The sequence below is a fragment of the Saprolegnia diclina genome (genome assembly GCF_000281045.1).
Source record: "Saprolegnia diclina VS20 unplaced genomic scaffold supercont1.87, whole genome shotgun sequence".
Lineage (NCBI taxonomy): Eukaryota > Oomycota > Saprolegniomycetes > Saprolegniales > Saprolegniaceae > Saprolegnia > Saprolegnia diclina.
The window spans coordinates 83,464-94,651 of record NW_008246154.1 but is presented as its reverse complement, the minus strand read 5'-3'; the positions used below and the strand labels follow the sequence as shown (position 1 = coordinate 94,651).

At 58.3% G+C, this 11,188-nt stretch overlaps 6 protein-coding genes across 6 annotated transcripts; 3 read left to right on the top strand and 3 right to left on the bottom strand.

The window, feature by feature from the left end:
• Positions 1–213: 213 nt before the first annotated feature.
• Positions 214–432, bottom strand: SDRG_15271 (hypothetical protein; the record flags this gene model as incomplete). The annotated part of the gene is made up of 1 exon (XM_008621438.1): positions 214–432. One exon carries the CDS (start codon positions 430–432, stop codon positions 214–216), a length of 219 nt encoding a protein of 72 aa, XP_008619660.1.
• A 781-nt stretch (positions 433–1,213) lies between these two features.
• Positions 1,214–2,876, bottom strand: SDRG_15270 (hypothetical protein). Its single transcript, XM_008621437.1, has one exon. The coding sequence runs from the start codon at positions 2,828–2,830 to the stop codon at positions 1,370–1,372; it is 1,461 nt and encodes a 486-aa protein (XP_008619659.1). The 5' UTR covers positions 2,831–2,876; the 3' UTR covers positions 1,214–1,369.
• Positions 2,877–2,920: 44 nt separating this feature from the next.
• SDRG_15269 (hypothetical protein) lies at positions 2,921–3,684 on the top strand. Its single transcript, XM_008621436.1, has 2 exons — positions 2,921–3,207; positions 3,278–3,684. The coding sequence occupies exons 1-2, from the start codon at positions 3,174–3,176 to the stop codon at positions 3,661–3,663; spliced, it is 420 nt and encodes a 139-aa protein (XP_008619658.1). The 5' UTR covers positions 2,921–3,173; the 3' UTR covers positions 3,664–3,684.
• Positions 3,685–3,847: 163 nt separating this feature from the next.
• SDRG_15268 (hypothetical protein) lies at positions 3,848–5,249 on the top strand. The gene is made up of 4 exons (XM_008621435.1): positions 3,848–4,540; positions 4,595–4,697; positions 4,755–4,992; positions 5,043–5,249. Exons 1-4 carry the CDS (start codon positions 3,859–3,861, stop codon positions 5,178–5,180), a joined length of 1,161 nt encoding a protein of 386 aa, XP_008619657.1. The 5' UTR covers positions 3,848–3,858; the 3' UTR covers positions 5,181–5,249.
• A 944-nt stretch (positions 5,250–6,193) lies between these two features.
• On the bottom strand, positions 6,194–7,833 carry SDRG_15267 (hypothetical protein). Its single transcript, XM_008621434.1, has 7 exons — positions 7,668–7,833; positions 7,532–7,615; positions 7,075–7,482; positions 6,951–7,024; positions 6,827–6,906; positions 6,469–6,774; positions 6,194–6,413 (listed from the first exon to the last, which is right to left on the bottom strand). Exons 3-6 carry the CDS (start codon positions 7,428–7,430, stop codon positions 6,547–6,549), a joined length of 738 nt encoding a protein of 245 aa, XP_008619656.1. The 5' UTR covers positions 7,431–7,482; positions 7,532–7,615; positions 7,668–7,833; the 3' UTR covers positions 6,194–6,413; positions 6,469–6,546.
• Positions 7,834–8,433: 600 nt separating this feature from the next.
• SDRG_15266 (hypothetical protein) lies at positions 8,434–11,184 on the top strand (the record flags this gene model as incomplete). The annotated part of the gene is made up of 5 exons (XM_008621433.1): positions 8,434–8,737; positions 8,788–9,062; positions 9,170–9,874; positions 9,911–10,824; positions 10,890–11,184. 5 exons carry the CDS (start codon positions 8,434–8,436, stop codon positions 11,182–11,184), a joined length of 2,493 nt encoding a protein of 830 aa, XP_008619655.1.
• Between the last annotated feature and the right edge of the window lie 4 nt (positions 11,185–11,188).

Here is an 11,188-nt window from a genome sequence, read left to right as displayed (position 1 = left end):
ATAGATAGATAGATAGAATGGGCAAGCAATGCGTGCCTCGATTAGAGTGTACCAGGCGGTTCCATAGTCACTGCGTACGACCAACATCTCGCGTGCTGACGTACTATACTGCATACCAGGTGTCATAGTGTACTCGAGTGTGTAGCACATAAAGAATGTCGTCAATTAACGTTATCGCAGGTACATCGAATAACGGTGTATCAACTACAATCGCTAGCCTTGGTTTGTTTGGAGGCTTCCCAAGCCCGCTTCGTTGTGGATATCACTCGGAATTTGCTCCCGAACGGCGGCCCACTGCATGTTGGGCAAGTCCTGGACGGCCGTGTCGTCGCCCGACGTCGTGGTGGAAGGCGCCGCGTCGAAGGGGGCAACATCATTGTTCGCGAGCGTCATGGCCGAGAGCGCAAGCACCACCGAGATGTGAAGGCCCATATTCGTTTCGTGTCAAATTGAAAAATGAAATCCGAACAAAGATAAAAAGCGTTTGCGCGTGGTTCAGTGCTGGCCTTTTTCTCGCCACTCCGACCAGAATATCTCGCGTCGTTCTACCGGTACGGTGCTGGGCAAAAGACACGGGTGAGGGCCTGTGCCGATGGATACGCACCCTTTTCCGTCTCTGCCGACAGCTCAACGATCGACGCATACAGTGCAGATTCGTCTGAAAGCATTACCGATTGTATTTCTAACCAGCCCTATCGATGGTAGGTTCTGTGGATGATGGGTGTTGAGGGCACAGACACGAGCGCGACGCGCATGGATGACCAGATTGTCCACGTTAGCGACGGCCGCACGCATATCTTGCCATCGCAAAAAGAGTCCAATGGCTTGTTGACGCGGCCTCGTGCGTGTGGCCATGTTGGCGCGAACCTGTCGCAACGAGGTCTCTTCTCAACGACGATGCTATTATCTGCTCTGGCTGGTTGGGATCCAAACCGTCAGAATTTTGTACAGTACTAGGTCGGCGTTATGGGGCGTTCGATCAACTAAACGATGCTAGACCGCGACGTCGGGCACAAGTGCTCATGGATTTGATTGACGAACCGTTACATGTCAGTTACGTGATAGGTTAATGGGATCACGTGATCCGATGTGCTGGCAGCACGAGCGGGCAGAAACCAGTTTGGCCTCCTGCCCAACACGGGCACTCATACAGGGATTGCTGAACTGCACGCAAATCCGTGCTCGACCATCGAAACGGGTTGCAGGAGGAGGATACAAAGGTACAACCTTACGGGTTGCGTGTGTGTCTTTCGGACACTGCATTATCGTGAATATTTCATAACCATAAAGTTAGCTACGGTGCTCGTCTAGATGGCCTTTGCGTAGTGCATCTGATCCGCATGAGATACCATTCCTCCGACGCAACGTATTACGCTTCCGACTCTTTGGATGTGGCGTTGACGTGCACGGTCCAATCTCTTCGCGCGAGGCCCCACCCGAGCAGCACGATCTTGATGATTTCGCTGAGAGCATTTGCGCCCCAGTACCCGCGCAGGGCGCCGTGCCAATGCACAACACTCAATTGCGTGAGCGGGATAAAGACTAGCCACGCACCGACGTTGTTGGCAAACAGTGCGTAGCGCTCGAGGCCGACAGCGTTCGCACTCGAGCTCAAGAGGAAGCGGAAAAATAGACTACCCACACCAACTGAGAATGGTACGAACGCCCCCACGCAGTGGTGCAACACGGCGTGGTCCGAAGTCCAGAGACCAAACACAATTCTTTGGATCACGGCGAGGCAGCTCATGAGCAGCGCTGCCATAAGCGCCATGAGAAGGACGCCAAGCATGAGGTATGTCTTGGCGGCCGGCATGTTGCCAGCGCCAATGCTACGCGACAAGTATATCTGCGTTGCGGCCGAGAAGCCACTGGCGCAGGCGTACATGACACCAAAGAGCCCCAAGAGAACCGCGTTGGCAGCTGAATACGAAGGCGCGAGTATGCTAAGGGACGAGCCTGCGATTGTCAAGCTCGCCCAGTCGACAAGCGACGACGCGGCCATGGGCAAGAGCAGCGCCAAAAACGTTGCAATTTGGTCGGTGCGGAACGCAGCACGGGTCCATCCGTTCCAATATGGAACATGGTATTGTTTCCAACCGATCGTGTAGGTCGCGAAGAGGGCGAGTTGGACGCACGAGCTCAAAGCTGAGGCCAGCGGCGAGCCGATAAAGCCCAAACCCGACCAATAGCCATCGATGCCGTAGATAAGAACTTGGTTGAGCGCCACATTGAGTGTGATCGCAACGAGGCTCGTGATCGTCGCTGGCTGGACGACATCAATGGTGGCGAAGTACGCTGTGAGGCACGCGTAGAGATACCGTGGGAGCAAACCGATGGCAATGGTGAAGCCATACTGCTGCGCAAAGGCGATCGTGGCTTGGTCGTGCATCGTCATGCCGACGAGGTCGCCGACAAAGAGGTGCAAAAGCCCGACGGGGACGCAGGCCACGAGCGCAAAGAGCAGCGACGTCTGCAGCCACAGACCAATCTGGTCAAACTCGCCCGCACCGCGCGCGGTGCTCGCCAGAATGGTCAGCGTATACTGGACCGAGTTGAACGGGACGTTGATCCAGAGGTTGGCGAGGGCCGCACCCGCGAGCTCTTTTGTGCCGAGGTGGCCAAGGAACGCGGTGTCGGTCACGAGGAAGACGCGGCGGACCATTTGGTTGATCGAGAGCTGGATGGCCATGGAGAGGAGCGACTGAAGCTGTTGACGCCGGTACATCGTGGGAGGCGCCAACGTGTCGACGTCGGTCGCCTTTATCGCCGCCTCGTTCGGAAGGAGGCTCGAGGCTTCGTGTTGAGTACGCACCTCCATTGGTGCGGTCATTGTACTTGAATGTGACCGGGCGGTTGATCGCGTACGAGTATGTCGGGGGTTTCACATGTGGAAAGGGCGCGGGCAACCACTTTGAAGGCTGCGAAACCGCTTTACATTCTTTAAATCGCCTGCGCTCTCACCCTTGTTTGCGACCACGATATCGACATGCTCAGTTATGCGACGCACGCACTCACGCCGTAAGAACTGGATTCGACGCCGCGCATCAGCCTTTATGCGAGGTCACTGCCTTTGGCCTCCATTCACGCACTGATCATGGCGTTGTTCTTGATTTTCTATCTCTCCAAGATTCGGACAAGTAAAGTTTCTTCCATATGAAATTCCTTGCCGTTTCATGCGCGATCGCCATGTATACGTGTTTTGCGCGCGTACATTTCAATCTCGAAACATCCCTTTCACCTATCGACCTGCTCTTCTTCTCTACTTTGCTTTCATTAGGCATTGCAGCGACTGAGACACCGATCTTTGGTCTCTGGACCTCGGACCCTGCGGTCCTCGACCTCTGCGCAGGCGCAATCATCCCGTTCTCGATCTGCATTGGCCTCATCTTCTTTCGGTTTCTTTTGAGCTCGAGTGCCAACGCGGTGCAGCTCTCTCGGTACGCGCTGCTCGTCAACAATGCCGGCGCGTGGCTCGTCTACATTCCGCTCTCGTACGTCTGCGTGGTGCACTTGGGCTGGGCGCTCCATGGCTACTGGATGGCTAATGCGCTCGGTGAACTCGTCAAGATCGTCCTCCTCGTGTGGCGCCTCGCGCGCAAGGACTGGACCGTTACAACGCGGACAGTTGTTGCCGGCCTCCAGCGCATGGAGTCGGCGCTTTAGAGTCGTAATTCAATTGATTTTCATGTCTCTATCGAGAAGCGTTCTTGTCCTTGGTATTCGATCATCCCACAGGCTTGGACAAGCAAATAACGACAAGCTAATAAGGACATCACCGATCGCGTGCCGCTCGTGCTGCCAGCACATTTGTCCGGATACGTTTCCGGACGCCAGCTGCACCGAACCACAACCCACAACATGTGGGCCGTGGCCGTGCACATTGGCGCCGGCCGACATGCAGCCGACGCAGCTTCCACGGCGCTCGCCGAGGCCAGCATGCGCGACGCTCTCGAGTTGGCCGGATGTCTCCTGCGAGATGGTGCATCAGCGACGGTCGCCGCAACCGCTGCGGTCCGCGTCCTCGAAGACGCCGCCTGCACCAACGCCGGCAGCAACGGGCCGTGCGTCAACCTCACCGAGACGGGCGTCATCGAGACCGACGCTTCGATCGTCGACGGTCATAGCGGAGGCATTGGCTGCGTCGGTGCTGTCCACGGTGTGCGCAACCCGATCGAGCTCGCGGCCGCACTGCTGCGCGGCGCTGACACGAGTCGCGACGATGGTCGCACCCCGCCCATGGTGCTCGTGGGTGCCGGCGCCGTAGAGAAGGCGCGCGCACTGGATGTAGAGTTCGTCGACTACGCAACAACACCAATCGACGCAACTGCCCTGCGCAAGCACGCATTGATGCAAAGCCACAGTTTGGACACGGTCGGCGCCGTCGTTGTCGACGTTCATGGACACATGGCGGCGGCCGCCTCCAGCGCTGGCATCGCGCTCAAGGCGCCAGGTCGCGTTGGTCCCGCGGGCTGCCCTCGCATGGGCTGCGTCGCCTGGAACGCTACACAGTCACCGAACGGCTACGCGTGGGCCGCCACTGGTACATACGCGTCCTTTTCACAAGTCTCTCCTTTCTCACAATGCACATGTCTAGGGCGAGGCGAAGAGATCATGCGCACGGGACTTCTTCAGCAATTGGAAGGCCGCTTTCGCCGCAAGACGGCGCTGGACGCTGCTACCATCGACCACAATCTAACGTACGAACGTACTTGTCGATGATGATTATGTGGCACGACGTGACTATGATGCATTAGGCGGGCCTTCAACGACGCCGCCGCGCTCAACCATGATGTTGGCGTCGAAGGTGGTGTCCTTGGCCTTCTACGAGCACCGTCCACGAGCCATGGCTCGTCCCGTAAGCGGCGGCGAGAGGAGGCATCGTCCAGCAAATCAAAAGTTGCTGCACGGTTACCGGCGACGCATGTTGTGGCTGCGTTCACGACGCCAAGCATGGGCCTTGGTGTCTACTGCAGTGACGACAGCGCGCCGCGGGTACGGTCGACTACATCCACCGAGCACCAAGTTGACACTTTGATATTTAGGCGCAAATCGTACGCAGCATGGAGAAGGACGTCCTTGTAGTCCACGTGTTGCCGTGCAACGAACAGGACCAAGCCGCGTTGGCACGACGGCCAACACTTCAATGTGTACAATCGACCGATATGACGAAAAATAGCTAGCGCATCTCGACCAACCACCCCAGCCTCAGTATATTCAGGCATGCGACTACACGTGATGTTGTCTTTGCGCAGTTGTCTTCTTGGTATTGCCGTACACTGGCCCCACGTTGCACTTGTCCGAGCGACTTGCAAGCGATGCCACGCGGTGTCTTGTGCTCGGCCAACAATGCAACATGAGCAAGCCGCTTTGTTTGAGAACACCCTTCTGAGCTATCGCTGCCGGTGGACACATGTGACTGGCCAAAGCTGCTGCCAGCCATGCAAGACCTTGGTGCAGTGCTGGGTGTCGAGCACAACGCGAGCAACATGTGCCATCTCTTCGCCAGTCTAGCGGGTTTTTCCCTCTCAATGTGGCACTCGTGTTTCGTCGGCAAGAGCTTCTTTTTGCGCCGGCGCTTGCCGAGTGGTCCACATGAACATGCATTGACGAGACCTCGCGACGTCGTCGTAACACTTTTGTACCATTGTCGCGACGTTGTTACGACATTGTTACGACGTTGTCGCGACGGTTGTCGCGACAGTCGTCGCGACGTTGTTGTTACGACGTTGCTGTAACATTGTTATGACGTTGTCGCGACGCTGTCGTGACGTTGTCGTGCAGATGATTGGCGGCGTTACCAAGCGCATGGACGAAGGCATGAAGGTCCGCGGCGAGACTCGACCGCACGAACAGACCCGTCGAGTGCTAGACCTCGCGACGTCGTCGTAACACTTTTGTACCATTGTCGCGACATTGTTACGACGTTGTCGCGACGGTTGTCGCGACGTTGTTGTTACGACGTTGCTGTAACATTGTTATGACGCTGTCGTGAAGATGTCGTGACGTTGTCGCGACATTGTCGAGCTGATGATTGGCGGCGTTACCAAGCGCATGGACGAAGGCATGAAGGTCCGCGGCGAGACTCGACCGCATGAACAGACCCGTCGAGTGTTGGTCAACGTCTGCATCGCGACCTCGTCGCGACGTTGTTTACCCGTGGAGCTACGCTGCATACCGAAGAAGATAAAATACAGGACATTTGATTACAATCATTATGACTAGCAAAGTACGAAAGTCGTTGTCCAAGGCGGACCTTACGAGCGCCCAGCCGTGCTTCTTCGACTGCTGGATGGTCAACGTGAAAGGAGGTGTGCCTTCGACCGCAAACACATTGGACGATCCAGCAGTCGAAATAGCGCGGCGGGGCGCTCGTGCTGTAAAGAGTCGGATCAAATCTTGCGGCGGCTCATGGGCTACCCACACATATATATTCGTGACGACGCACATCGAGGTTCATAGTTGAGATACCTGATTCGGAGTGTCGCCACCACCCCGGCCCGAAACGCGCCCAACGTCGTTGCCGGTACCAAGGCCAAATAACTATGGTCAATGTTGGTACCCAGCGGGGGAATCGCGACGGGTGGAGGCGTCTCGAACCCAACCTCGTCGATGGTTTGCAGCACCTATCGCAGTCGTACAAGAGTGCGCGTCGCCATGTTGCACGAGACGTACCCAGCCAACCGCGCCGCCACACGCGAGAATTTGGAGCCCCTTGACCGTCTTGAACGGCGTCAAGGGACCGATCGGGGGACAAGAGCCCGAGATGTTGTAAATCTACAAACGGTCGTTCATAATAGAGCCGCATGTTGCGTAGGCACGGGAGCACCTGCAGCGGGTTGAGCAGCTTGCGCAAATCATTCGCAATCTTGTCACCCATTTGGCCACCGCTTCCGCCGTTGATGAGCACTACGTAGCAACATAAAGACACCGCCCACTGGAGAAGCCCGTACCCAAGAGCGTCTTGGCCTTCCACTCGGACGGCAGCTCGATTTCGACGTCGAGGGCAGCTGGCGTGCTTGAGTACCTACGCCACGGACTATGGAGCAAAAAAGATGTATACCATCCTGGACGTACCGGTGCTTGATCAACAACCCTGCCGGCACGACGCCCATGGGCACGAAAACACGTCGGCCGCGGGTCGTCGGGGGCGTGACTTCCGCCTTGGGCTGCGGGATCCGCGCAAACTTGGCGGGCAGCTCGAGCTCGTGGCGCGGGCCCCAGTCGCACGTTGAGCCGGACAGGACGGCCGCCTGCTTGCACATGCAGTGGGCGGGCATGGAGCGAGCCGTCGCGCAGTGCGCATGCGCGTTGGCACCGCAGATCATGCAGACCACAAATGTTGTGGTCGTGCCACGAGAAGAGGTCTTGAAGCGGCCTTGAGCCTTCATGGCGCTCGTCGCCATGGCTTGCTTCTCGAAGGCCTTGCTCATCGTGGCGAGCGCGTCTTGGATGGCTTCGCGGTCTGTTGGAGCTGCGAGAGGCCTACAGCATCCATTCGCCCACATTTTCGTAGCTGCCGAATAATACATACGAGATTGCAGTGGGCTCGTCTTGCTCGGCTTTCTCCTTGGCGGCCGCAGGTTGCGTCCTTCCATTGGGCCGCGGCGCTGGCGCTCTATTCCAGGTGTGAGTTGTAGTACTGTAGTACATATAGAGATAGCACGTACGCGTTTGCGGTCGGTGCGGCCGGAGACGAAGCGGAAGGCCGCGAACGCTTCCTTCTTCATCTTGATGGTGGCCTTGCGCTTGAAGTGGCGCGAGGCGTCCGGACTCGCCATGGCGTTGTTCGGAACGGCCTCGAGCCGGAGGGCCTTGACGATCGATGGTCGCTCATCCTTTGCGCCGCATGCGCTTGCAGCGCTGGAGGATCCGCGAGCCGTTCTTCGCGTCCTTGTCGCGGTACTCATTGCCGTGAGGACTACTGGCAGCGCCCTGGCGAGTCGGCTTGGACTGCGCTGCCATGCGCAGGGTCTTCGTCATGGGGTTGGGGCTTGCCAAGGGACTTGCGATCGTCGTCGAAATTGCCGTATGACGCAAAGGCAAAACCTTCTCCGTTTAAAACAGCTGTATGTTTTTTAAGCTATATGTACGAATGTATAGCAATATTGTACAAAGTGGTTTGTATCAACTCTATTGGACAATGAATGCTTTACGTATCCAACAGCAGTAAAATACAGTGCTGTGTTGTGACCGAGGACAGAGAAGGTTGGACGACGAGCAGAGGTCCGGTACAGTGTCGAAGCATGATCCTAGCTTGACTACGGGCGAGCGGCTCTTTCCACTCGAAGTGGGGCGGCAAGAGGTGAGTGGCGACTGGAAAATCAACCAATCACACATCGCCTTGGGTCGCGATTTGACCAATCCCAACGCCGTGATGCAGAATGTCGGTCCCCATCACTTGAGGATCTGCCAAGACGACGACAGGCCATCATCATGCGTGCGACACAAACGGTAGACGTGACGACAGCAGCGTACGAAGCTGCGTTTGCTCTACTGCGCAAGTCGACAAACTACGTCCACCAGAGCAGCATCTCGCGCCACGTCGCGCCGCGGCTCGTCCTCGATGGCGTCGAAGGCTGCTTGTGCTGGCCATGGCCTCTGAGCCAAGACCAGGAGCTTGCTGCGCGATACGCCACAAGCTGCGTCGTGCCGGCATCCAGCGTTCGCATCCAAAACGACGAGGCGTGGGCGGCGGTCGTCGCCACGAGTCTTGTGCCCGCTATCCAGCAAACGCTCCGTGCCAATAAGGCACGGCGATCTTCTCGCACCTCTGCATCGACACGCCAGGCGCGTCAACCGGCCTCGCGCTACGACCGGAGCCCAACAACGCCTTTGGGACTCTCCTGGTAACGCTGCCGTCCGCGCCCGTCGGTGGCGCCATCACGATTGCCTATGGTGGCAGCACGATGGCGCCACCGGCACTTCCAATGGTCCAGGCAATCGCGACCTTCCGCGACGCGACGATCACTTCATCGCCCCTTACGTCTGGCCGCCAGCTGGTGCTTGTGTATGCGCTCGTTGCGCTCGATGCGACGCTGCGGCCGCCGCCCACCCGGCACGACGTTCTCACTGCGTGGACGGCGATCGCTGACGACCCGCCGCTCGAGAACACATCTTTGGACTCGATCTTGATGTGATGCCACCCTTGGCCTTTGATCGTCTCGGCAAGGTGGATTCGGCGTTGGTCGAGTGCCTTCTGACCACAGGCCGGTACGATGTCGCGCTCGCCGAGGTCCAATGCACCAAGAGTGATCACTATGTGATCAACACGGCCGCCGTACACCCCGCATGCAGCGTGCCCGAAGACGTCGCCGCCTCCCTCCCCAAGAAGCTCGTCCATGCGTTTCGTAGTCTCCATCGGGGCAGAGCACGCATTGAATCTGCTGCGATCGTGTTTTGGCTCAAGCCGTACCGCGCAAGCCTTCTCGGGCTCGATTCGGCGCTTTGTGTCGCGCAGGACGACGTCTCGCGCCTCGACCTGAGCGCCCGCGAGCTGTGCTTTGGTCTCATGGCAACGGTGGTCAACCACGTCGCTTTCAGAATCAAATTTCAATCGCATCATATACGGGCTCTGACGAGCCTCTTGGTGGCGAGCCGCGACGTTCTCCTCGCAGCCCGCTTCGTCCGCGATGTGCTCATCCTCGTCGAAACCGTGCTCGAAGAAGTCGACCTCGTGAGCCTTCACGCGCTCCTGGACGCGTTTGGCTGGATAACGCTGTGCCCGGCGTTCGAGAGCTTTTGCCAGCGCTGGATCGAGGCCCGCGGCTGCCAAGTCCTTCCATCCTTGCTCACGAGCCTGGCCGGTCTTGTCCGTGGCGACGACGCCGTGTGTTCGCCCTTGCGGCAGCCGTTTGTGGGCGAATTTGTCAAGCGGGTTTGAGACACGCTGCTCATGGACAAGTGTGTGGAGCCGTGCACCGACTCGATGCAGCACTGGGTGCTTCTGGACTGGTATCTCGACGAAGTCGCGCCGCAGCGCGCGGATGGCTGCTGGTTTGGCGCGCGACTACCGCCCTCGCTCACGTTGGCCATCGACAGCTACGTCTATATACGCCGGTTTCGCGCCGTGCTCTCGGGTGTCGACATGTGTGCTCATGCCGTGCTTCGAAGCCTTCCGACGGCGCTCGTGCGTATCGTGGCGAGCCACCCGACGCTGCGACGACAGCAGTATCTGGACATGATCAATGCGGCCATCGCCGAGATCGGACACATGAAGGACAACACTTTCGTCAAGAGCAACGGGTTCTTGTCGTCGGACGACCAGTGGCACACGCTGGACGCGATGCACACGTTGGGTCGATTCAGCACATTGCTGCTCGAAGCGTGCCAACGCTTTGGTCGTCGCAAAGACTCTGTCCATGCGATCGTGCGGATGGTGCGTCGCCCGACAGTGCCCCTCGCAGCGCCTGTCCACTTGATTCTCGCCACGTCGCTTTTGGCCGCTGCAAAAACGCTGCTCTACACGAACGCAGACGCCGACACGTACCCACGTTGTGTTGCCGACGTCATCGAAGGACTCTCGATCGCAGCACCGCGCGAGGTGCGGGCGGTCGCCGACCGTTGGCTCGCAACATTGCCCACAACGCTGCACCACGCCCGGTCGGTGCTCTGCCCGGTCATCCTGCTCTTGTCTACGTCACAGTGCCGCGACCGAGCCATTGTTGTGGCCATTGCAACGCGCTGCCGGGTCATCTTTCTCGAAAGCGGGGCGCTCGCACCGGTGCCGGCGTTGACCGATTACGTGTTCAACGACATGGCCGTGGCCGGCGACCACTGCGCGCAGTGTGCCGCGTTTGCAGCGTTTTTGGTCGACGGCCGCCGCACGTCGTTTTCATTTGCGGGGGAACCTCTCTGCGACGCACTGAGTGCACTCATTGATGCAAATGAAGACAGTTTTTCGTGCCCGACGCCGAGCCGGACGTGGACGGGCTCACGGCGGTCGACGGCGTCAGCTACGGGACCTTTACGCTGCTCGTGTTCGAGGACATTGCATCGCATGCAGCCCGACACCACATCGTTGCAAAGCGGAGTCGCGCCACCGCACACCAAGTGGAGGTCCACGATCGCCGTCTCAAGCAGTACGAAGACGATATGCAGCGTGTTGCGATGCTCGATGCGCTGCTCGCGACCAGTGTCGACACCATGGAGCCATTTCCCAAGCGCCATCGGGTCGAGGCCTCGTAGTCGT

Excerpts from the sequence above, each read along its gene's own strand:
- SDRG_15270 (XM_008621437.1), bottom strand. The coding sequence starts at position 2,830 with ATGACCGCACCAATGGAGGTGCGTACTCAACACGAAGCCTCGAGCCTC.
- SDRG_15269 (XM_008621436.1), top strand. The coding sequence starts at position 3,174 with ATGCGCGATCGCCATGTATACGTGTTTTGCGCGC. Across the intron at positions 3,208-3,277 it reads TGTATACGTGTTTTGCGCGC|GCATTGCAGCGACTGAGACA; the intron begins GTACATTTCAAT and ends TGCTTTCATTAG.
- SDRG_15268 (XM_008621435.1), top strand. The coding sequence starts at position 3,859 with ATGTGGGCCGTGGCCGTGCACATTGGCGCCGGCCGACATGCAGCCGAC. Across the intron at positions 4,541-4,594 it reads CTACGCGTGGGCCGCCACTG|GGCGAGGCGAAGAGATCATG; the intron begins GTACATACGCGT and ends GCACATGTCTAG. Across the intron at positions 4,993-5,042 it reads GTGACGACAGCGCGCCGCGG|GCGCAAATCGTACGCAGCAT; the intron begins GTACGGTCGACT and ends TTTGATATTTAG.
- SDRG_15267 (XM_008621434.1), bottom strand. The coding sequence starts at position 7,430 with ATGAGCAAGGCCTTCGAGAAGCAAGCCATGGCGACGAGCGCCATGAAG. Across the intron at positions 7,025-7,074 it reads GGGTTGTTGATCAAGCACCG|GTACTCAAGCACGCCAGCTG; the intron begins GTACGTCCAGGA and ends TCCGTGGCGTAG. Across the intron at positions 6,907-6,950 it reads GAAGGCCAAGACGCTCTTGG|TGCTCATCAACGGCGGAAGC; the intron begins GTACGGGCTTCT and ends GTTGCTACGTAG.